At 34.8% G+C, this 26,493-nt stretch overlaps 1 protein-coding gene across 1 annotated transcript in view; it reads left to right on the top strand.

Moving 5' to 3' along the window:
* CEP128 (centrosomal protein 128) overlaps positions 1-26,493 on the top strand; it is a 132,406-nt gene that overhangs the window by 21,786 nt on the left and 84,127 nt on the right. Inside the window, exons 8-13 of the mRNA XM_074585431.1 lie at positions 3,324-3,440; positions 11,759-11,845; positions 13,349-13,423; positions 14,675-14,807; positions 16,471-16,631; positions 25,932-26,282. Of these exons, the coding sequence (XP_074441532.1) occupies positions 3,324-3,440; positions 11,759-11,845; positions 13,349-13,423; positions 14,675-14,807; positions 16,471-16,631; positions 25,932-26,282 (924 nt within the window). The remainder of the gene's footprint in view (positions 1-3,323; positions 3,441-11,758; positions 11,846-13,348; positions 13,424-14,674; positions 14,808-16,470; positions 16,632-25,931; positions 26,283-26,493) is intronic.

Below are 26,493 nucleotides of genomic sequence, written 5' to 3'. Positions count from 1 at the left end.
ATTAATAAGAACAGTCATGAAAAATAGTGCGAATATACGAGAGGGGAAAGGCCATGGTAGTAGATAACAGGATGCACCAACAAAGAGACATCAAGAGCGATGATGATTCACTTGTAAATACATCACCATTTCTCAGGGAGACTGAAGCAATTGGTCTGTTCCTTGCAGAATAGGGGAAACTACTAACACAGTGTGCCAAGAAAGTTGATTCCTGTTTAACACCTTTTTAACATTGGTATTTGCCAACAAGTTAAACTGCAAGTTAGTGACCAGCAATGAGGGTGTAACACCTCAGCTTGAAATAGTGGAGCGGGAAGGAAAGCATGTAAAATATTTTGAAATAACCTGGTGCAGATTAGCTCAGAAACTTAAATAACTGTCTGAAGTGATCTTAAAACCACTAACAGCTGTTTTGGAGTATTCATGGACAGCTGTGGGGATGAGTTAGAAAAACTGTTCTTGGAATATTAAGGAAGGCCAAATCTTGAAAAAGTAGAAAATAGACTGATTATTTTTCCAGAACTTGATTTGTGAACACTAAGTAGCAAACACAGATTTGTCAAGAAAAATTACACTCTTATATCGTAGAAGGAATTTACAAGGATGAAGTGGTGGTTTTCTGTATCTTGATGCAATTATTTTTTTTGAAAGAATTTCATAGGCTGTTCTAATGAGCTCTTCAGTAAAATATAGTAAAACTGAATATGGTCTATGATAAACTGTCCAGATACCTTTGTAGCTACTAAACTGTTCACTGTTAAGATTAGAGGAGTTAACAAAATGGATTTCACACGTTGGTATTCTTGATCTGGTTTTCTCTCTGAAGATTTTGTTAAGCATTTCTATATTGCATCATCTAGACTATTGTTTTGTTTGCAGATGGACTTCAGATATGTTGGAAAACAGAACTGAAATCCAGTATCCAGTCTTGGATGTGGCTTAGAGCGTAGAACAAGGTTAATAGGTGTAAAATTCAGCAAAGATGACTAAAACTGTACTTTAGGAAAACCAAGTCATTTTAGAGGCAATGGAATGAATTGTCTGTCTATGGAGGCTGTAAAAGTTTTCTGTGAATGTTTTTGAGCAGGTTTGATAGACTTGTAGACAAATGATGTAGATGTAAAAGGTCATGTGTTTAGATGGGCAGTAAGTTTGCTAGCCTTTGAACTCCCTTCCAGCCTCTCTTTCTGTGCTCTGTGCCTAGAGAATATGAGCTAATGATATCCTATATATACTAACCATAGGTTCTTGATAGAGGTTTTTTTTCCCAATGAGTTATAAGGAGCATCAAAATGGTGGTTTGTTGTGTTTTTCGTTTGCTTGTTTGTTTTTATGGAGGTTATGTCTGTAACTCTGAAATTTCTGTGCACCTGAAAAATACAATAAATGCACCTTTTTCAGTACCTTGTTAGAAATAAGATAACAGTTGTATTTTGGAGGGAATTGAAAGAAGTCAGAGGCAAGGCAAATCACTTGATATCTTGTAATTAGTTAAAAGCTACTGTCTTACTCATTCTGCCTTAGTGAGAATTTTCAAGGAAATCTGAAGTTTTCAGGAATCTGAAGCTTGCCAAGTGCTGTCTCATGTCGTGTCATCTGCTGTGCATGCAGTGAACTAGACCTGTGTCAGTGAGGAAGTTACTGACCTCTCCTTTTGAATGTCGTCTTTGGGGGTGATGTTACTTTGGCATCTTCTGCCAAGTCTAAATTATACATTTTCTTTCTTAATAGCTGTAATGTTCTCTTACTTAACTTCACTTGAAAAAGATGTGTGAGAGAGCTGAGAAAGCTTCTGTCTTCAGAAACATGTAGCCAAATTTTTTTTTTTAAATGTAAAAATATGACTTTGTTTCATTTGTACTTTAGACATATCTGGAGAAAAGGATGACAGATATTTCCCAGTTTTCAGCAAAGATATAACAAGTTTAATTGACAAAGTGTTATATTCTGTCCCTGCTACATACTATTGTTGTTTCTGTTAGCTGGAGTATTTTGTGAATTATTAGAAGTAACACTAAGTAGTAGTTGTCAAAACAAATACAAATGTTGTGATGTGGTCCGTATTTTTTTATACATTAGTTTTTAGTAAGTAATTATTCTGGATTATGACTGCAGGCCTTTCATAATTTACATGAAAGAGCATGGTTTGATGCAGTATGGTTTTTTGAGCATCTTCTGATAGTTTTAAGAGAAAATACAAAATGCCAAATTGTAAGCTAACTATTCATCTAGCTGCACAAACAATAAAATGTTTTCAAACTGGTGTATTCTGTTGTAAAGAAAAAGGACTGTTTCATTCTTTAAACCTGATGTACTCCTGAAGCCCGTAATATAAATGTAACCTTCTTAATTATGTTTCTATTGCTACACAACTGTGTTGCTCTTGTTAACATTTTCTATCCATGCACATGCCTGGTGCTAGTAGAACCATGCTGAATGGTTAAAGTACACGAGAGCTTGTTTCTCTCCACAGACATCAGAAACTAGTAGTTGATTGGTGTTTTAAGTCTTTCTCTTTTTATCTAAATACCGTTGGGTAATAAATATATTGTTTTCTAGTGATTGTTTAAAATAATTAGTTTTAAGGTAGGGAGGAAATGATGCATAAATATTTTCCTTGCTAATCTTAACAATATCAATTTAACTTGCTGCCCACGAGAGGGTGCTGTCTGCTAGCAGCTTGAACTACAAAAAAAGTTCTGGTATCGTAGTCCAAGGCTGAATTATTGTGTTTATAATCCAAATTGCTGTAACAAATAACTAGTGTTATTTGTTTTAGTTCGTACATGGATTCACAGAATATTGGGAGAAAGTCTTAAAGCGATGTAGTTATTTTGTGCTATTACGGTCATTCCCATGTACTTAGCTCTTGTTCACTACTTTTCACTCACAGATTTGAGAGTATGAAAGATGCAAACATTGGTCTGTTTTACAGACTGCAGATGTGAAAGAAATGACTCTCCAGAGGTTAATCAGGCCTGTGGCAGAGAAGCTAAGATTTTTATGTTGCAGCTTCAGGTTGGGCTGCACCAAGCTTGTTATTGAGATATTTAACACTTGAGCAGAACAACCACTGTAGAGAAAAACAGGCATCTACCTAAAGGACGATATTGCTAGCAAAATATCAGGTCAGTTCCCTGATTGAGTACTCCCTGCTATAACTGTAGTTATTTTCTATACCATTCTAAATCATATTTAATGAAATAAAATTGTGTTCTCTCTTCTTTCTGCCCCATACTCTATTTAACTTTTTCCCATTGTTATCTTTGTATGTGGTAAAAGATGCACTAATTTTCTGCAGGGTGTGTTTTTTCCTTTTGAAGGTATCGGAACGGGTAGAGAGAAGACTTCAGGAGATAGAACAAGAAATGCGTGCTGAAAGACAGCTTGTCGAAAGGCGCCAGGACCAACTGGGACACATGTCTCTTCAATTACAAGAGGTATGCAAATGACAACTTCCTGTGTATTTAGGATTAAGTTAGGAACTTGCTGCATTTGTGATCCTGTACCTGTCAAACTGGCAAATGTACTCCTATCTTTGGCACATTCTTTTAACTTTTAACAGTACAGGTCTGCTTGTTTTGGTGACCAGATGATAACAAGTACAGTCTCTGTTCTTCATGATACTGTCTTGTCTATGTTTAGACCTTTTTGGTAACTGGCACAAACATTCTTTAAAAGAACCCACCCACTATGGCCTTCCTCAAACCCCAAGCAAACAAAAGCAAGTCATTAGCTGGATTGTCTCAATTTAAAACATTTTGTTTTCTAAAATGTAAACTTAGGTTGCAGTGAGCAGTTTATTGTTAATTAATTTCAACAAGCAATCGAATGCACTGTAGTGGCCAGACAGCTTTTCATTGCTTTTCAGACAGTTTCATTCAACGGTATCTGATGAAATATAAAATATTGTTTAGGATACAAATGTTTATACTATGAATTAAAATTGGAGAGAGCTAGTAGCTTTTTTCAGTTTCTTCTAGGTAATGTATGAAAAATACATCTCTCTGTTTCTGATTTTACTGCTATTTGGAAAACCTTAACACAGTGTAACTTTTTATTTCACTCCCCTTAAGATATGATTTGCAATGTTATCTCTATGCAATAGAATTCTATAGTTGAGAAGAAATGTGCAGTTCCTTGTTTTTCAGTTGTAATATTAGCAATAGAATACATGCTTTTTGGAAGGCAGTTCTTTTATATTGTGCAGTGATATTGAAGAATCTTAATATAGACTGATGCTTCATATTTCATGTAAGGCTAGAGACTCTTCAAAGAGGTCATATTTAAGAAGATAAGATGCTCTTTTGATATAGATAAAAAGTAATGTTTATCAAAATGCGTGTAGTGCTTCTGCTAGTATTTCAGAAAGTTACTGTTTCATTTTTTTTCCCCCTATTGATGTCCTAGTGGGTGAAAAGAACTAGAGTGCTTTATTAGTTTTCATTGCTCTTTAATATGCCTATGTCCATTTCTAGATTCTCCGGTTCTCCTTCAGTCCGGTAGAGGGATGCTTAATGAAATGAGCTGGTGTCATTTGATAGTGTTATCTGCAGATTGGAATCTTCTTTTTTATCCTTTTAAAGGGATAATGACTTGTATCTGCCATGGTTTCCTTAAAATGAAAACTTGAATTCAAGCAAATGAATTCAGACATATTTCAAAGACTTTCATATGATTGGCTATGTGATCATAAGCCCTCAAGCTGGATACCTTTTTTCCTAGCAGCTCATTTTTTGAATTTAATGCAGAATTAATATGAAATACTAAGTATGTACCTGACCTTCCATTCCCCTAAGCTGTCTAGCTGTAGATGAAGATGTTTTAATCCTTTCTCCTGCAAATTCTATTTCGTTCCATGCATATTTTTGTAAATTATTTTTCCTGAAGAGACCTTTTTCTATTTAAAAGATTTTTTGACACCACTATTCAAAACTTCGAGATGTAGTCCTCATTCTCAGTTTACTGGAAAGCTCAATAACTAGTAGTCTGCTTAGTAAACTTTTACTATTAGGAATTTGCCCAAGCCAAGATCAAGAGCCAGTCCTGACTGGAACAGGCTAATTCCACACACCATATGTTCATAGCTGCTGCTATCACGTTCTTGGTGATTACCTTCACTCTCTCAAGCAGCGGCTCATATATCCAAGTCGTCCTTCTGGGTGGCTGATCTTAGTTGTGACTCTGGATTTCTTGGACTGGTCTCTTGTCACTGTATTTGGAAATTCTTATAAAATATATTTACCCCCGATGCAATGAATTATGGATTTTTCAGGAGCTTCTAACCTTAATATGCAGAATAGAACCAGATGAGAAGCGTAGAAGGGAGCTTCTTTCAGTAGGTATTAGGCAATCTTTCTTTGACAGAGTACAGAGGAATATGGAGAGGGTATCACCCTTGAAACACAGACTTCCATTACACTCACAGTAGCAACAAACAGTATGTCCTCTTCTTGCTACTTCTTCTGTCTCCATAGCTGTCTTAACAGCTTGGAGAACATCTCTGCTGTGAGAGTTGCAACTTCCTATATGCCAGATATCTTTAGACTCCAATATTGCTAAGGTCCTTAGATTTCAGACCTTTATTACAAGCTGCCATCCAGCTGTCCCATGTTCCTTCCCCACTGAACATTCATGTTAATTTGTCCTTCTGTAGGTACAAAATGGTCTCACTTTTGCATGGTGTTTGTATTTATCAGGAATAGTTCAACATCTCTTGAATAGCTAGCTGAGCTCTTTTGCTCTCACTTTGGCAAACTGGACCACCATGCGCCCTACATTTTGAAAACCACTTATTTTTGAGAGCAAAATAGTCTGGGTCATGTACGCGCTGCCTCTCCCGAGAGGCTTCTGTGTAGGAGAGCTTCATGAAGATGACTACTTTGTTATGGAATATAAATTATAGGATAGGGATATGACAATATCTGAGGAGGCAAAAAGTTTAGAACTGATCTAATCTCAAATTAAAAACAATCAGGAAAAAATGCCAACATCAAAACAGTGTGAGAACTGGGTGTAGCAGATTTGAATTTTTGAGCCTCTGGCTTTTGATTTTTCAAATTTTTTTCTTATGTGGTGTTATAGATGAATTGTTTCAATATGGCAAACCAAGTAGAATGAATAATGTAACTTGTGACTATGAAATATTTACAGTTTATGAATAGTTTAAAAAGGTTGTCATTTCAACAATGTATTTTGAAGATGAGTAGTATTTGGCATCTTGTTGATTTGTTCATTCCTCAGTCCCAGTTATTAAAAAAATCCTTTTACATACCCTAGTGAGAATAAAGTAAATAACTAAATATTTTGCTGCAATTGTTATTTAGATGAAGCATGTTTCTACATAATTTTTGAGAAGTGCTTTTTATTTTGTTATTCTGTTTCTTGTCCTTTGTAATTTGAATTAGGAGTTAGATGGACTCTTAGCTCCGTCAGTGGCCTCAGTCTTGTGGTGATCATTACGTGGATGTGATGTTCTGTTAAAGTCTTTCTGTCCTCTTTTATTTCTCCAAGATGCTTCCCAAATAACATTACTGGAAGGGAGGCTAGGGTTTGGACTGAGTTCTGAAATCCCGTTGTTTAATATGGCCTGAATGATTTACAAAGGAAATGCTACTTAAAGCATTTGTGGCTATTTAATGAGACAATTTTTTCATTAGTTTGCCTGTTATACATTTCAAAGCAAACAATGTTAATATGTTGTTATTTTTTAAGGAAAGTGCAGTGCCTATAACTGACCACTACTTGTCAGTATTTTACCATTTTAAGAAAATAATCTTCCTAAATCTCAATTATTAAATTACATATTTTCAGGATCTAACTGAACATGATGATACATTTGTTTCGATCTTTCTCTTGCCTGTGTTGTCATTCTGTCTGTCTTTTGCATGATGTGCAAAGTGTTTATTTGTATTGCACTATTATTATAATAATAGATTGTTTATTAACCGAGATGATATCTAGTTGTATACTGACTATAAAAAAAGCTTGTCATAAAATTTTGCATCTTTAACATCTAAATTTGCATTGTTATTTTGATTCTGTAGTCTGTATGTGCTGCGTGTAGGTGGATAAAAATTATTTTCTCCACATTTTTATGTATCTTTTCAATTAGTGTGTATTGGTGTATTTAAACACTATCTGTTTAAACAGAAATTACTGCAAATTAGAAAATTGCAAAACAGAAATTCATGCAAATCATACATCTTCAGTTTCTTCTGTATTCCTGATACAAACATGTTTCTGATTAGAAAGGAGAACAAATATGCTCATCTTGCTAGTGCTACTGGCATGTATGTATGGGTTGCTTCAACAAAATACACTTCTTGTGTAAACTAAAACTATTTTGATATTCTTCAGTGCTTTATTTTGAATGTGAAGACACCATCACCTTGTACTCTTTGTTTGCATTTTTGCATCCATTTTCTAAATCAAGATCGTGTACCATTCTTAAAAATGGGCTTTAAAAAGCTTTTGGATGCATTGAATGTCCTGGATGGCTTCACTAATTCCTGTGCTTGGCTTCCTGCGTTTGGGTGAGATGAGTCCGTGTGTTCATGCTTTGCACGCTTTAGGTGAACAGAATCATTTTTATAGGACATTTTGAACCCACTAACTGTAGTAAGGCAATGACTATAGTTATGTCTTAAGCTAATAACTTGGATAGGTCAGGAAGTATTTTTTTTCCTTCATGCAACTGGATACTTAGGTTCTGTTTAACTGCCGCTGCACATGCTGTAAAGTGCAAGAAGCTGGTGGACTTTCAACAGAGAGTGGGGTAGACTGACGGCCAAAAGCATTACTAAAATTTCTCTTTTGCATGTCTATCTCTGATGTTTTTAAGACAAACGTAAACCTGATCTGTGCTCTGAGCCATCTGGATGTTTTAATGCATACTTGATACTTGCTCCTTGGCTCTGTGCTATGCCACCTGTGGCTAATGGTTTCTGGTTTGATTGTAATTTGAATCTTACTCTGTCTTGGAACACGAGCAAGTCTCATACATATCTGTCACTAAAATAGCTAGGCACTATGTCTTTAAATGCCTGGCTGGTATGTCTCCATGGCTTACCCATGCTAGTTCCTAATGTAGCAAATTAGGAAAGAATTTTCATTCAGATTAGGATGTGGTACATTTTTGCTTTATTTTTAAATATAGCATGAGACTGGTCTGCTTGTGTATTTCTGCTAGTATGAACATAATTCACTGATCAGTCTCACTTTGAAGGAGTGAATTGCAGTTTGTGGTCTGTGCATTACTTTGAAATAATCTGATTTTATTTAAAAAACCAAAACCCAAACCCTAACAAAAGTTCGTAGGCTTAAATTGCAGTAAAAGTTACAATTTGCGATTGGAAGACTTTCATAAGCTGGAAAGATTGAGAACTGTTGTTACAGAGGCCTCCACATAGTTTTCCCCATATATAAGAAAAACTGTCTAGCAAGGAGTAAATTATTTTATCTATTTGAAGTTTTGGAGTTCGATATGCTGTTGTATGGATGAGGTATGTTGAGTTGGGGTCTGCTGGGTATGGTAGTATTCTAGTACTGTCTCATGCTAGTGAACCCTTTAAAAAGACCTGTAAGAATTGCTCTACTGGGTCAAATCAAAAGCTCAGCTGGCCTGTCAGGGACAAGAGCCTGTTTCTGACCACCTAGGCAGGCAGTGTAACCTCTAGCTGGTCCATCCCAAAACCATGCTGTGAAGACACCTTTACATGGAAGTCCTCGGTTTCCTTGTGGCTTCCTCCATGCCTGCGCCCTCCAAGGCCTCGTCAACCTCCTTTTCAGCCTCCTGTTGGCCAACATGGACATTAATGCTTTCAAGAGGAGGATCTTGGTGGAGGAATCCTGATGACTGTAGGCCTGTTCCTGTTCCTTGGTGCTTCAGCACTGCCAGGCAGAGCTCTCCTGGGCAGTATCTGCCTGCTGCTTAGAAGCCATCAGGGAGGAGCATGTGTTGGAACCCTTGTCTTCAGCATCACCTTCCTAGTTCCCATTTTTGACTGTTTCACTCCCTCAACCCCTTCTTTGGAGACAACAAATGAGATCAAAGAATCAGTTGGATCTTTACACGATTTGGTTTTTTTTTAGCTTTTTCTTTAACCCTTCTTTCCCCAAGAGAAACCTTTAGTGGAGAACAGAGTGGCGCAAACCAGCGAAAGTGAATTATTTAAAAAGGATTAGAAGGAGGAGGGAAAATACAAAATTAACTTTTACCTGAATCGTCAGTAACAGATGATGTTTGCCTGGCTGCGGATGACCGCATGTTTCCATTTCTTAATGACACTTCAATTGGTTAACTGTTTGCCTACCGAGGACCTGCTGGGAAAATGCATGTTTCACAATTGTTGCAGTGCATGTGTGGTATGTTTAATGTATTGTAATATCACATTCTTTTTTGTAGTATTTTAACTCTGATACATATATGAACTGTTTTTTTTCTTAAAAATGAAATGGTTATGGGCTATTTTTTCAATCTATAGAGAAAATAAAGCTGAATATTATATTTGTAGTATCAGTGATAGGAAGGACTGCCTTTTGAAGTTATTGCTATTTAATAGCTTAAATATCATTCAATGATCCTGACAAGTTGAAATGGCATATCAATTTCAGTGGTTTCTTCTGGGAATTAGGATGTACTACTGATGTAAAGACATACTTCTCACCTTCAGTAGGGAAATCTTTGAAAATTTTCCTACTATTTCTAATTTTAGCCCAGCTTTAACATTTTCCTTATGGTGTCGACATCTCTAGCAAAATCTGCATATGAAAACACGCATTCTTGGTCCTATATTAAGTATTAATTTAGAGCCAAAAATAAGGTTGGCATAAAATTGACTCTACATAACAGAGCTTCTAATTTTGCTAATAAAAATGAAGCTGAATTGCAGTTAGTATACATCATATATCCCTAGCAGACTGTTCTGAACTGGTACTTCTAGTCATTAAAAAAACCCACCCAAATTTGTGCATTAGTTGAAGTGGTGAGCTGCTTTGATTTTTGTTCATGTAGCTTTTTGTCAGTTCTCCTTAGAGTCTTTTTGAATAAAATGGGAGTCTGTCAGGTCTGGGCGCAATGTTGAGTTTGTTAGTTGACTGGAATGATAGATTTGAATCTGTACCAAATACTTAAATGTGTTAGTCTTGCAGTATCTGATTATGAATCAGTAAGATTAAAAGTGTAATTCTTTATGTAGCATAGTATTTTCAGTGGCATAGTTAGGATAAATGTCTTCCACAGTCTCAGTTTTTACTGTAAACTGTTCAAACAGGAGAGTAGTCCAAACTATATTGAAACCCTTATGTTTCCTGAGGTGAGGATATAAGACTGAGATAAATATATAAATCCATTTATTTTCTCCCCAAAGCTACTTTTAAAAACAAAACTTCTAAAGCTGAATGCCTAGCTTCACTGAAGTTGATTAATACCTTGCCTTCTGTTTTCATCTGGTGAAATCGTTCCCCCGTACATAATGAAGAGAAAATGTTCAAAAACTGCATGAAATTGCACTAATTATAGGGGCAAATTTCAGGGATAATTGTTTAAGGAGATACTCCTTTAAAATGTAAAATAAAAATGCTGCTCAGAAAGAACAGACTGGGGAAAAAGACATTTCTTTCTGGACCGGCTATGCATTTCTGCTGTTGTTCTGTTTTAGTTTTAGCGAGTAATGGTGGAAGGAATAGATGTACTTATGCGTCATAATATTGGATGAAAGTAAAAGGTGTATGCTAAGGTCTCTAACTGGTTTGTGGCTACTGCGAAAACCTCTCGGTCAGGTTGCACAGCAAAGAAACAAGATCTATTAACACAGTTACTCAAATTCACAGCAAATTCTATGAGTATGGCTAGTGGTCTTTCTCAGCTGGTGTTTCTAAGTGATATTTAAGATGACCCAATGACACTGCTATGGCTTGAGATACCCAGACGTGGGTTGTGTATGTTGCAAATTGTATGTGTCATTAATGTCTGTGATGTCTACTGCATTCCTTTGCCAGTGATAGGCTATGTTCTGCAAATAGTTTTGGTTTACAGAGGGAAAAGGTTTTGAAATTGATATTCAAGGCAATATTATTTTTGTAAGATGCTTTAGAAAATATACATAAGTGTTTTTTAGATACTTCAGTTTGAGGAGGGGGACAGGAAAAGTCCCCATGGATTTATTATTTTTTTCTTTTCCAAAGCAGGGTACATCGGTGTCAGTAACTTTTGATCAGGAAAGTTTCAACTGATTCTGTCTTAATACTGTGATTCTAAGTGTCTGTCCAGATTCAGATAAAACTAACTTTTTCCTTTTTTTGGTTTCCAAGACAACCTTATGGCAATGTTTTCCTTACAACAGTGCATTGTATTTCATTTCATTCATATTTTATATTACAGAATATATTCTTTTCATCTGATCTGTTCACAGCTTATCTGTAGGGTTTCTCTTGAGGCTCTTAGATCTTCATCTCAAAGTGTTTGGGGTCAGCCTTGATCGTCTGGGGCTCTGTACATCGGAAAGGTGTTAGTGCTAGTTTTCACTTTGTATTTGACCCTGTTCTGTGCCTGGGTGTGCTTATGTATGGACGGACTTGCATTTATTTTTTCATTACATTATACGTTGGTTCCACATGAAAATGTTAGACATAGAAAGCATTTGTCTAGATCTTCTTTCTTAAATATATCAGCAGATTCTTTCATCTTAACAGACTTACAAAGAAGACTTCTGTAAATTTGATAATGAAGTTCGCAATATATTTTTCCCCTCTAAAGGCTTTAAGGAAGCAAGATGCTAAAGCAGATGAAACAGAAGAACTCATGAAAAATAAACTTCTGAAATATGAAAGTGAAAAGAACCAAGTAAGACTTAACTTTCTTCTTTTTTGTTTATTTTTAAATAAGTGTATGTTGCCATATGTTACAGTATATGCTTCCTTTTTTGGAGAAACCAGCAGGATAAAATTTTCTTTACCCTTTAAGACAACAAGGGGGTTTTTTTCTGCATCAGAGGCGCTGTGAATATACTATGCTGAACTTTCCTTCAAAGCTATTTAGTTATAGTGTATTACTTCTAATGACTCTTCCATCCTGCCAGGTGGACAAGTTTATAACTTGGGGATTATCCTTGATTTCTCTCTCTGGTTTGTTTCTGAATTTATACGTAGTCTGCTGTTGCTTATTTGCAGCAGCTCAAAGATGCAGCTTCATCCCTGCAACTAACACATGCTAGTTATTTTGCACCATGATTATTAATAATTACTCTTTCTGAACTGTCTGTTGCCATATTGCTCTCATAGAAAACAAGATTTCTTATATTTCTATTCTGGCAGGATGCTAAGGCCATATTACACTTTTTCTAGCTTTTCTCCTCTTAGATTGAGTTTGGTGTTTTTGTCAATACTTCAAAGTTATACCCCTTTATGTTAAACAATCTATGTAGTGTTTTATGTCATGTTACTCTGTCTATTCCATTAATGCTGGTGCTGTTTACTTTGCCCGTTTGCCAGCCTCTCAGCATCCTCTTTGAGATTGCTATCTCGGCAATAACAATTTCCGCTGTCAAAAACTATATTTATTTCCATGTGGATCTTTGTGATCTTTGAACTATTTATGGTAGAAGTCAGAAAATATTTTATAGCTTTAGTTTTCTGTTTGTTTTTTTTTGTTGTTGTTGTGAATGCTCATCAGTTTGCTGTCTATTTCTGATTAAACATTTTTAAATTCCCTTAATATTATAGTTCTAGGAAAAATTCTAATCGTATGAAATTCTGGGAACTAATTTTTTCAGTCATCTTGTTTCCATAATAATTCAAATACATCTTCTTGCACAACACAGAAAAAACACAGAATTTTCCAGTCACCAGGTCTACCAATGCATGTCATCTTTAATACTTTTATGAATAAACTATGTAACAAAGGTGACTTCAAATGTTAAGTCATTGTTAATTTTAATTTGAGTTTGAAAGTAAGTTTCAAATCCAGGGACAATGTTTTTGAAACTTCTAAAAAAAGTTTATCTTCCTTTCTTTTACTTATAACCCAGTAAAAATTAGCTTTTGTGCTTTTTCGTTTTTGCATTATGTATACCACTTTTTATCTTCATGTGATATAGAATATTGTACAAAAATTATAGACTGTAAGTTGAATTTTCTTTATTTAATTTAAATAAATATAGCAGGGATTTAGTACAGATGAAATTTCACTTTAAAATTTTGGACAAATAAGAATATGGTGCACATTATACCTCGTTTTAAATAGATGCTTATATCGATTAATTTGTGACAGAATTAAATAGTTAAAATACATTTTTGTACTATGATGCATATGTTGCTTTTCTTTCTTCATCATCTTTTGTAATGAAAGCTTGAGCAAGAATTGGAGCAATCCCGGAAAAAGCTGAATGAATCAGAAGGCAATAGAGAAGCTCTTTTGCATCAGGTAACTGCTTTGGTGTGGTGAAAATCCCGGAGTTTTCACATTAGGCTATGTCTGAGTCTTTTTGCTTAATCTTCCTATCTCATACTCTGATAACATTGTTTTGGGAAGGGGAGAAAGAGGTACAGAAAGACGGGTTTGAGTCTAAAATCTGTGGATTGAGCTCTTGTTATACTTCTGCTTTCTAAACTTTCATGTATATATGTTGATATATAGTTAATTATAGTAATAGTAGTAGTTATGGTACTTTTTAAGTACATAAACACATTATTTGTAACTGTCCTTCATAGTGTGCTTTAGAACAACTTCTATGTTAGTAATTATTCAAAACACATGCTACAATTGGTGAATTCAGCTAAATCAGTGACCTAGAAGTATTTGCTTTATTGTATTGTAATGTGATAAAAATATATAAAAACCAAACACCTGAAAAAGTATCTAAAGTGTGCTTTAGACAATACCTATTGATGCACATATGATTAAATCTTGAAGTTGCAGGAACCTGGGTTATAGCTTTAGAAAAGTGTCCTTTCTTCTAAACATTTCTAATCCTTCAGTTTTTCAGAGGAGCTGGGGAAAAAATTGAAATAAATAGGGAAGGGACAATTGACATACTCTTTGCATTAGTTATTTGACTTGTGTATCTAACAGAAGTTTGAGTTGGCTGTATTACTGTTTTGAATTCAACTCATTGTGGATGGAACATAGTGCTATATCACATGTGGGTAATATGAGTTAGAGCTATTTTCCTTCAGTTCATTTTTAGCGTGTCATATTTTCTTTATTTTCCTGTACACAATGTCATCTTTGTAAGTGCTAGACTGTATTGATAGAAAGGAAAAATTTAAAAAGCCCCTATGTTTCTTAAGAAAAGTACATTGTACTTTTAATGAGTAGAATTTAAATAAAATATATTGCATATTAAATTTGTATAGATAATTTCACTAGCAATGTAAAAAGACAATTGCAACATATAAAATGGTAGCATTTTGTTTGGTCTAGACAAATTAATGCTTATCCGTGGTCAACATAAGAAATTAAAATATTTCCTTTAATTTTGGATAATCACTTTGTAGCCTATAATTACGAATTAATTTATCTTGTTATTCACCATCTGCAGTACTCTTGAGATTTATTTATAAATATTACTTGTGTATAGTCTTCTTTGGGGTTTGTAGCGTTTAATAAAAGTATGGTGTTTACTCTTTCATCCCGTTTTTCATTAAACATTTGATACTTGTACACACATTTTAGATTGAGGAACTTCGTTCCCAACTTTTGAGAGCAGAAGAAGACCGTGTAGAGTTGCAACATCAAATTTCACATGTTGCTACTCACCGCCAGAGCTACCAGGATGTACAAGATGATGACAGGAGAATTAGAACAGGTACAATTCTCAAATTTTGCAGTAGAGGCCTGCGAATTAGGTAGGTATCCTAGACATTGACTCTGTCTTTGAGTTTCAGTTGAAGTCTTCTACTCTCTCAACAAAACCAGCCACTTACCTCCGCAGCTTTTAGGTTAATAAGTACTGGCACCTGAATATTAACAAATAAATAGCAATGAGAGTTAAAATTTTGGATAAAACAAAGGAGGATTATTAGAGACAATTTCAATGAAGTGGATAGAAGAAAAACATTTGAAATATTTTTATGTAATAATTTTCTGAAATTTTACATTTCAGTCCATTTGCAGTTTAAATTGTGCCATTATGTAGCTGGTTAATAAGACTGATTGATTTCTGGTAGAATTTCTAAGGGGTAACAACATGTTCCAGAGAGGCTAAGAAAATTTTCCAGTATGATGCAGTCAGGGCTTCTGTTTGCAGTATTTTAGAATTTTAGAGAAGGAACAATTATATTTAGAAGAAAAATGTTTTAAACAATTTCAAGATGTAATTGCATATTAAATTACCACTTTAGCAAGGTCTTCTCTACATTGTTAGTTATCTGTCTGTATTTAAACTTTTCAACCGTAATCAAAAAGGCATTAGAGAAAGTCTTTATCTTTCTCCTTATTAACATAGAAATGTATTACTCAAGATAATAGAGGAATAGTGACTCCAAGTCCAATGTCTCTGTGAATGTTTAATTGGTTTGGTTAATGAGTTCTTTTTATATTTTCATACAATTATCTTGGTTATTAAAATAGGAGCCTGACTCCCTGTTTTACAAATCTCATACAGAGCACTGGAAAATGACTAGATTCTGTACGTGGCTTAGCTTCAGGAATGTAATACAAAATAGTAATTTTTAATAGTTTTTCCCCAGTCATATTAATGTATCTGCTTAAAAGTGAATTTATTTGAAGTAATAAACCTTCATGTTAATGAAAGTGTATTTTAATTTTTCCATTTGTTCTATAGTTATAAATCAAAACTGTTGTAAAAATATAAAGAAAATTTTAAAAAAATGTACTGGACCTATAAAGATATACACAGATATTTCTGTAGTTTTTGCAGTTGTGTTTCTGCTTACTGTGTTATTTCTGTTTCTCCAAAGATGCATGGGAAGAATACGAATGGAGATTTTCTTTGCCTCCAGTAGTTTTTTTTATGACTAAAGACCTTTGAATTTCTGGTTGAGGAAATTTACAGCTTACTCACATCAAGAACTTTTATTGTAGTTGTAGGATTTGGACATAAAATTCACAGATAGTGTGACTTCCAAATCAGGAGGTATTACTCTGGTGAGATAAAATCTTGGCCTCGATGTTTGTGGCCAAGTTTCGTTTACACCATAATTTCCCCATCACTTCCATCCTATATTATTATATTGGCTGGGTTGTTTTGTTGTTCTTTTTTTTTTTTTCTTAAAGAAAAAAAAGAGCCCCCCCCCTAAAATGACTGGGTAAACAGAAATACTGTTTCATTCAGTAAAAGGCTATAATATAGGTATAGCCATTTTTCACAGATACTTTGATCAAAATCAATAGTTGTAGAATAGTCTCAAGTAGACAAGAAAATTCCCAAAAGAGAAATGAGAAAAAAATAATGTATCACAAGTTGCTGTTTCTACTGGGCCTGTTGTTCTGTTCTCTCTATTTTATAGTAGTTGAAAGATATGAGAGAGAGAAGCAAGAACTGGAGAAACATATTTTGGAGCTTAAAGCAAAGCTGAGTCATAATGCTGTAATGTCAGAGGTAGAAGAACTAAAGAGATGCATAGACCGTAAGGACAAGGAGAAAGCACAGCTTGTAATGCACATACAGGTAAGTTGTATTTTTGTTGGGTTTTGTTTGGTGGTTTGTTTGGGGTTTTTTGTGTTGTGGTTTTTGTTTTTAAATAATTTCCTATGTGTTTAAGGTAGGCGATATGCCAGATTAGGGAGTAACCTTTAAAATTAACAGTAACTGTCGTGCTCTTCTTAATTTATTCTATAAATAATTTTGAAAGGTGACCTGAGTTTGCAGTGGTTTTTCTCTCTCATCTTGTTAATAAACCAAAAAAGGTGTTTGCTATTGCCCATGAATTCATGGTTTGGATTATTTCTTTCCCATGTGCAAAGCAGAGGTGATCTAATTTGATCAGCAGTTACCATTAATAATGGTTTCTGGATAGATGGATCATAACTGCTCTTTTCTTAGCAATTGGCTGCAATATAATAATTATTATATTAGGATTAGCATTCTTATTTTTGGCAAACACATACTGTTTAAAGTGATTCTCTGTGAAAAGAATGACAGCAGTCTCTGACACTGGAGTTTTAGAGGACTTTTACCTTGAAGACAAAATGACATATAAAGAGGCATTAGCCTTTTTATTTAAGACAGGAGGTTTCTGTATTTTTGTATCTTGTTTAGATTTGTCATTGGTAGTAAGATACCTGAGCAGTAACTATTTTCTACTGTCTTTCATGACTGTCAGGAGAAATGAGGATATTTTCAAAACATTCTGTGGGATTTCAGTAGTCAAGTACTTAACATTTGTTGTACTCTTTTGGGCATTCAGTAATCCAGGGGGCTTGTATTTTGCATTTATTTTTTGAATGAAGGTACTTTTAAAAGTGGCTATGTAACTTTGGATATTCAAAAGTAGGAATTTTTAAATTTTTTTGTGTTTTCATAGATTTACAGGACTATTCTGTTCAGTTTACTTTGCTGTTTTCCCTTGTCAACTTCTGTGCTAATTTAAATCAAACCAGTGCATCAAATTACATTTGGCAAAAATAGAAGTATCAAAATAATTTCCTACATGCCATATGAAAATTGGTCATGGAACGGGTTTAAAAAGACCTAGAGTGCTCCTGTAGAGGATTTGCTGATGCCCATTAGCATTTGTGTTCTAGCTGGCCAATACAACTCCAGGCTAACCTGAAACATGCTGGTTTTGTTTTGGTGGGTTTTTTTGGTTTGTGTGGGTTTTTATGTTTTGGTTTGGTTTTTTTGTTTGGGTTTTTTTGGGGGGCCTGAGAAATTCCAATTACTTTGGCAGGAGTTAATTGGATAAAAACCCATAGAAAACTACATATTTTTTTTTTTAAACTTCTGCTTGTAGAACATGCTTTCTTGAGAGTCAGAGTGGTGTTCTAATACTAGTTTCCTGCTCTGTGAAAATATCGATGGAAGAGTGTTCAGCTGGGGTCATTGTCATTGCTCTGACTTGGAAATTTTTCACTTCCCCGATTATCTCAACAGAAAATGCTTTGTACTTCTTATCTGCTTCCCATTGCCATTCTCCTACAGAGGCAGTAACAGGAAAATAGCTAGTGTGTTTTTCTTTTAAACATCAGGACATCAAGGAATGCAAGGATGTGAATTTCTAAACTTACGTACTAACAAAGCATTTTGTCAAGCCTGCTCTGACAGCTGCTCCTATCAGATAGTCTGTTTCCCAGTTGGAAGTGGCCAGTCATGTTTGACTTGAGTGTAATTTATCTTTGGTTAGTGGGGAGGGTGTAACTGCACATGGTGTACATGTGATATTAGAAATTTCTTTTGATTTATTTAAATATCATTGTTTTCAACAGTTTGAGTTGTGTGTGTTGTACATTTAGTCCCTGACAGTTGTCATAAACTCACAATATGATGTGAAATGGAGAGGGTGAAAAAGATTATAATCATGTTCTTAAACTCATATTTAGAAGTGAGTCTAATCTTAAATTAATTTTTAAATTTAATAGAAGAAATCTTGATTTCAGTTGCTGTAGTTTACCTTAGCATGCTTCTGTAAGATCTTGCAAATGTATGCATCCATCTTAAATATATTTTTCTGCATTGAACTGTATTGATACGGGACTGTTATGGCTCTCTATTTTGGCTAAGAAATAAAAAAAGTACACAGATTATAAAGATGCAATATCCTAATTTCTCCATAAGTGTTTTTAGATTCTTATGTTGTGAAATTGTTTGATTTACTAATTACTTCTCATTCTAATTAGGTCAAAGTAGTCTTACAGTATTGTCCAATAAAGCATAACAGTGGATGGTGGGTTTGTTAAAATATTTCAAATTTTCTGAGGGAAAGTTATTGATTTGTTTATTTAAGATTAGAATTCTTCAGTATTATAAATCTTTCAGTCTTATGAAAATGCTTGAAGATCTTATCCTCCTTAAAATTCTTTTTATGGCTTTTTCATCCTCTAAAGATGAAACTGTTAGCCAATTATTTTCATTATATGAGCCAATTAAAATATCTGAAAATCAATAAGTAACACTTCTCTTACTTTGTAGGAATATCTGTTTAAATTCAGAAAAATCAGTACCTTTGCAGACCAGCCTGTATTGCCCTGTCAGTGGAGTTCAAGTGCTGAAATAGTGCTACAGATAGATTTAAAATGTACAGATGCTATTCACTTTGATAAAGTTTCTATCTAAAATCACATATCAACCTGAAAAAAAAAAGAGATATTTTCGCTGTATCTTATTTACATAAACCACTACCTGTCAGAACAAATAGCAGTTCAAGCTTTGGGAAAAATATGGAGAAGACATCACTTTAAGAAACTGATTTTGTGTAATATGCTTTTTACTGAATGAATACACTTCTTGACTGAATGTATGCGTCTTTGATTATTCAATTCACAGAATTTATACTTCCAAGAAAAATCTAGACCTTCCGGATTAATGGTTCTTGATGGTTAGATACAATAACCATCTGCAAGACATCCAGATCAGATTGTGATGAATAAATTAACATTTGAGGTCTGCATTCAGGAAAAATTGCTAAGAAATAAATAGTGCATGATTTGGATAGCATTGTTGAAAAGAGTATCAATTACAAGCAGTAAGATTGTGGCTGCACTGCTGAGATCCAGGGCAGAAAAAAGAGGAGGGAGGAAAAATACATATAGATCTACTTTAGGTGACTAATGTAATTAGTGTGGTGGGGTGAAATGTGGCTTCCTCGTTATTATTTTTTTTTATCAGTATAGAATGTTTGCACGTAACAGTGATATAAGGCATTAGCTCTCCAAATTGGAGCAAATGAGGGATCCTCACATTTTAAATGTTCATGAAAGTTTTAAGGAATGTTGTGCTGAATACAACACAATGTGGTGTGTTTTCTAAACCTAGTATGAATTTTGTTTTGCAGTTTGTGGTGATTTTATTTTTAAATTAGATGTTGAAAATCCAGGTCAAAAGTATGACATGTGTAGTCAATCTGGGAACTAGAAGTCCAAACTACACGAGTTACTAGAACAGTGCGGTCGCGTATTTAGTGCCTGTGGTGATTAGTTTATACTTCGGATAAATAACTAGGCTCTTAATTGGAAAATCTTGGCCTCTTTCTCTGCCTCCAGTTTCTTGTGAAAGTTGAAAGCTATATTACATATTAGGATGTTGGATATGTAAAAAACCTAGATGCGGAGCTGTTTCACTTGGGTCAAATGTTGCCTCTGTTTTTGCGTATGTTAATCACCTCTGTTCTATGTCATCTCTAGCCAGAGCCTGGCAATTGAAATGTCTGTGGTGGTGGTGTAGTGTCTGAGGGCTGATACAAACTTTAATCAGTTTTGAAAATGATACTTGCATTCAGATCTCTAGAGTGTTAACATGCTGTACGCTAGGATTTAGCAACTAATCTTAACGACATTTTTAAAGTGTTCCATGAACATATTTCTCTTTTATAAAAATCTTCAGATATTAAAACCAGAAGGAGTGTATTTGATGTTATGTTGGTGGCGAAGGAGTTGACATGAGTATTCAAAGACCTTCCCCTTGGTTCTGTTAGCAGTGGAACTATGAAAATGCAGCAATAAAATTAATCCAGTTAGAAAAATTGGAACCCAGGGTTGTCTTATGTAAAGACTGAGAAGAGACAACATACCACAGTCAAGATTTTCTATAGTAACTGCAATGCAAAACATGCTAGTAACTGCTCTACATATATATGCAATACATTTTAACAGTGAATTGTTAAATGAATATCCTGGATTTCTTCTGTCAGGAGAACCTCCATGCTGTTGAAATGTATGTCACAGAATATTGTCATGCTTCTATTGCATCCAGAGCAGCTCACTGAGTTCTCTGGGTGACTGAGCTTCAGCTACCAAAGACACTAGATGCTCCTTGGAATCTGGAGTTTTAATCTATAAAGGCAGCATTTCTCATCTGCATAGAATTTTTTTTTTTAATCACAGGTGTTTAGTAATTTTCTACTTGGAAGAGAAACTTAGACGTCCGAGGAAGGTGATTTTTTTTTTCTTTTTTTCCTAATAAGTGCAACCTCCTGACATTGCTTGTCCTTTTTCTTAGATTATCTCACTCTTGTTTACTACTGAGGAGAAAATTGGATGAATATTTAAAAAAAACCCAAACAAACAAACCCAAACCACCACATCTCTGTATTCCTGTCTTGTACAATTCCTTAAAATATTTACATTCTGTATTACCTAGAAGGGTAATTCCAAGATAAGGATGTGAAAATTAGAAGACAACTTCAAGCACGAAGTTTAAACATGTTCCCAAAACAAAGATGGAGACTGAGATCTGTGATAATTCCAATTTCTGTAGCACTAGCAGGGCACTGGGCACTGTAAATATAAACAGACGCAAGATCTGGATTAAGATGTAGTCTGTGGTAAGGACTGGTGTTTCTCTTTGACCAGTTCCTTCAAATCCCACAACTCTGGAGGCTGAGAGAAAACTTATGTTTGTTGTGTTAGGTTTTAAATTTATTTTTCTTTTAGTAGCACTTCCTTTATCTTCTGTATGCTATGGCATCCTAATGAAGGGCAACTCCTTTCCCACAGGTAACACAGTATTTCACCCTCAATGATAATGAAAAAAACCCAACCAAACTCATGAACAAATCAACAACAACAAAAAAAAAAAAATCACAGAAACCCTGTGGCAGAACACTTGATGATAATACCAGAATAGGTCCTCACAGTGTCTGACCCAAGCCCTGTCTGAATTTCAGCCTGTGCTGAAGCTGTATTCAGTAGTGCTCTGGCCACAGCTGCTGTAGGATGTGCATGCAAACAACTTTGCAAAGGAAACAGTCAAGCTACGTGCCTCAAGTTAATGATAACATTTTATGATGTATTGCCTGCATGCATATTTAATGGTCTTTGCAACTGAGATTCTGTGGCTGAGAAGGAAAATAAGGACTAAAAGGCTGAAGGGAAACTGAGGATTGAGAGTCCTACAGATATCTGTATGCAAATGATATAAAACCTGATGGGGAAGCAGGTACCTACTTAATCCCAGAGTTATCATTTTAATATTCAAGACTGAACCATACTGACATGAGTGCATGTTTAAACATTCTGTGCAAGATACTTTGTTATTTTAAGATAAAATAGGTAAATTTCAAGACAACGTCTTGACACGCTTATGAAAAATAGGCACATGGTATTTACATTTTTAAAATTTCATATATTAAATCTAATTTTTTTAAATATGCCAAAATAGAAAAATGTGGTGCTATGCATTTAGCTTCTTTATCTGTTATTTTTAGTTATAAGATTGTTTAGAAAGAAATTAAAAGCTTAAGTCTATAAGATCTTCATTGTGATGAAACTGCAAGGCCGTACTTTTGCAACCCACCACTGCCAAGCACAATGTTTTTCCAATGACAACAGTAATTTGCATAATTATTTTTTATTATCAAAACAATCTTAATTCTCATAAAATCAAAATTAGGCATTAAAAATATGTAGTAATGTAACTTGCGTTATGTGTTGTATTAACTATTTACTATCTGCTGATAGTACAGTTCCATAGAAACTAATACTCAATCATTTTCTGAGCAGTGTGTGTCTGAAAGGGGTATCGTGTTTAGCAGGGTATGCTCTTCTGACCCTGTTGATTGATATTTCCAATTGTTAAATGAAAACTGTGTCCTTTAAGATGGTTCTGATGAACTCCAGGTGTTCATTGTTGTAAAGGTTTACTTCAAATCAGCTGCAGTGTTGATGTGTGCAGGCAGGTAATGACAAATGGCAAAGAGACTACTTGTCTGTAACTGTACTTACTGTTAGAAATGTTATTTTAAAATTTGCAAGCAATCAGTCATCCTACTATTTCCTCATAATGCCTAGAAATTGGGATTGAGTATTGGGATTTTCCAAGGAACCAATCTTTGTTTTTATAGAAACTTAAAGCTTTGTATGTGGACAGTGAGGTTTGAGGTGTGCTTTTACAGGTACTGAAGGAAAAAAAAATAATCTCTAACAGATGGTGCGTGTGTATGTCTGTTCCCCTTGTGTGAATGTATGGATACGCCATACCTGGAAAGAGGCTTTCTTCTTTCTGGGAAACCTATCTCTCTGTGTGTATAGATGATAAATATGATTTCATATCAGATTTTTTGCTTTCTTATTTTTCTGACAGCCCATGTCTGAAAAGTTGCTTTTTAAATGTTTTAAATACCAGTAGGGTAAGCTCTTATTGATCAAACAGAATTTTGACAACTGCATACGTGTTAACATACAGATACATATCTGTTTGTCAAATAGGAATTCAAAAGTACAGGTCAGTACATTTGGGACTCCTGTTATGATATTATAAAAACAAAGAGTGTGGAGACCCTCTGTTTCTCAATCCCCTTGCTTTACACAGAAAGCTGCGTAAAATGTCGATATGCTATGCTGCTGTTTTCCAGCTGACTTCAATTGTTTTGGGTCTGTGCTTGCTTAACTTTTCTAAGCAAAGCACAAACTATTTGCAAGGATCTATTTTATTTTCACAAATTTTAAAAATAAAACATTAAAATTCACATTTATATTGGTACATCCATGTCAAAGTTCATTTTTCCTCTTCCTGCAAATAGCTCATGATAAATTAGTTGTGCTTGAAGACAAACATCTAAAACAAATGGTCCCATTTTTTTCATTTTACCATAATCGATAAATTGGAGATCAGGATTTGCTTCTACATACTGAAATGAGTGTTTACAATTAATTGAACATTGTTTTCTCTGTTTAAGCTTAGACTCATATTTCATTAAAAAGTCTGTGGGAACTGTAGGTGTATTAATGAAGTGTGTTCTCTGGGGAAATTAGGCATAAATAACTATTTTCAAATGATGCAGAGTTGAACAGTACATCAGTTTAGGCTGACATCCTCTACGGTGTCTCCAGAAAGACATAAAATGGGAAGTTATAATAGCATGTATAATCACATGACTGAAGAAATGATGACCCCTTTTAGAAAATCTATGGAAGGGTAAATGTAATGTCTGACTGTGTTTTACTGGGCTGTTTTTTAACTTCTGCTATATTCAGAATTTAAAGGCTTACCTTTAAAGTAGTATTGTAATCTCTGTTTTCCTTTGAAACTAAACTGATTTTGATTAAAATTTTGCTAGTTGGAGCTTGTGAGGTTTTTTCGTTGGTTGTTTGGTCTTGCGAATCTTTTTACCTTACGACTTTTTACAAGGTTAGACCGGTCATTTTGCCTGATGTGCTTGAAAATGAGTGTTTAAATAATAGTGAAGCAGAACATATGTGTGTTTTTTCTAATGTATAGAACTGTAAATCTAAAAAGACTTTCCTGTTTTCATTTTGCTACTGGTGTAAGATTTACTCAACAGCTATTCCGTAATATGTTTAACTATTATCTGGTTTATTATCTGTATCTCTGTTGTGTCTGGATCAGGAATATTCATCCTACAGGTGAGCAACTGATTGTCCAGTGGATAATCCCACTCCTGTTTTGCATCATGGGTACTAGTGAGCCGGACTGGTTGTTCTTGTCTGTAGTGTCCATCCCTTCCTGTCTGTATTTTCTGACAGTACCATGGTCTGTCACATGCAAGAGTGCACATGCAGTCTTCTTTCCAGGACAGCAAATGCTATCCTGAAAAGACTGGTACAATTTATGCAGTTTATTGCCTCCCAAACAGTAATGACCAGGTTTGGAGGGGGACACAACCCAACAAACCCAAGCCGCACACACACACACGCACACACACACCAGCCTCGTGGAAGGACCTTTGTCTAAATAGTCATTCTATGGGCATCTGTAAAGTCACCTATTCTTTTCTAGGCAAAGTATTTTTCCCTTGTCCCTTCCAAATTGCACTCTGTTTATTTCAGACTACATCTTCAATTTGTTTCACTTGTTCTGAAATCTAGTCCTTTTCTCAAAAGCATTTCCATCCATTGAAGCTTGATAATATCTTTGACTGACGATAGAGCAGGCCTATTAAATTCATCTAAGTCATTAATGAAAATACTGAATGGCATGAAAGCCGTCTAAATAGGCCTGAAATACAGAATTCTAATGTGAAATTTACGTGATGATCTTACTAAAACACTTTTGCTAGTGAAGTTTCAATAACTGATTTCTGAATACGCCCTTGCAGAAGTTATATAGAGAACACTTTTCCTGACTTGCTTATGAGACTGCCCTGAGAAATAGCCTCAGATTTGAGATAGCCAGGGCTTGTTATTTTTAAAATGTGTGGTTTCAATTTCATTCGGTATTGAAAGATTGACTAATGCTGGCTTTAATACTCTTGCTACGTTTTCAAACATCTTTACATGTTGTTCTAGAAACATCTAGGAAGCTGCTGTATTCTCTTTGTATTCATCAGTGCTTTCCAAATTCCTTATTCAGCATGTTGCTTCCATAAAAGCAACCAGCATAAAACTGGGCAACAACTAGCTCATATACTATAGATCACTTTTGTTGTGGTGAATGCTGTTCTTTCTCTGCCACTTTTTTTTTCCCCTCTCATCTGTTTATAGTAATCTCCTTACATCTTACTATTTGCTTTACTCCATATTTGTCTAGTGTGTATCATATGAGAATCCTGGTCATTGATTCCTTCTCAAACTTAAAATACATATAACAAGAACAACCAGAAGAGGAACAAGTGCATAAAGTAAAATACAGGCTAAAGTAACCATTTTTTTTGGTATCTTGTGTTGAAGTTCTTTACTATTGCAGAGGGAGGAGATTCTGTGGGCTAACAGGGCTTTCCCCAGTAGCCAAGAGATCTTTTATGCTACTCATATTTTAGATAGAAATGTGATTTAACGTCACTGTATGTTGATTGGTAAGGTTTCTATTGTATATCTTTAGAGTTGGAATTTTCATATTTTGCTATGATGATTCCAGGCATTAACATCTGACCTGGAAAACAGGGAGAAGCAGCAAGAAAAAATCCTGGACCAGCTAAAGGAGATACAGAGTTCCTACAAGGCTTGTGAGAATGGACGTAGGCAAACTGAACTCCAGTCTGCTGAGTTAGCTCAACAGGTTGAAGAGAGTACCAAGGAAGCAGAGAGGTACCTCACGGAATTCAAGCATTCAGAGGCACTCAGGCTGGAGATTGAGAAAAAAAGAGAAGATTTGAAGGTGAGAGCACAGGAAACCATCCGCCAATGGAAGCTGAAATGTAAGAAACTGGATCGTGAGGTGGAAAAGCAAAATGAAACTATCAACCAACTGATGGACAAAAACAATCAGGTAAGATTGACTATGGTTTTTTTTTTGTTTTGTCCTCTTTCCATTTATTTTAGAATTCAAGATGAGGAGTTTATTTACGCAAACTGTAACTTTAAACCACTTTCCGCCTTAAGTTCTGGACCAAATTTTCTGGTGAACTACAAAACAGTTAATAGATGGCAATACTTTTTAGCTATTACAGAGTTCCACATTCTCTTCTTTATCCAGTATT

Source organism: Larus michahellis, chromosome 4 (genome assembly GCF_964199755.1).
Source record: "Larus michahellis chromosome 4, bLarMic1.1, whole genome shotgun sequence".
NCBI lineage: Eukaryota > Metazoa > Chordata > Aves > Charadriiformes > Laridae > Larus > Larus michahellis.
The sequence above is the reverse complement of the archived record's forward strand: the minus strand, read 5'-3'. Positions and strand labels throughout refer to the sequence as shown.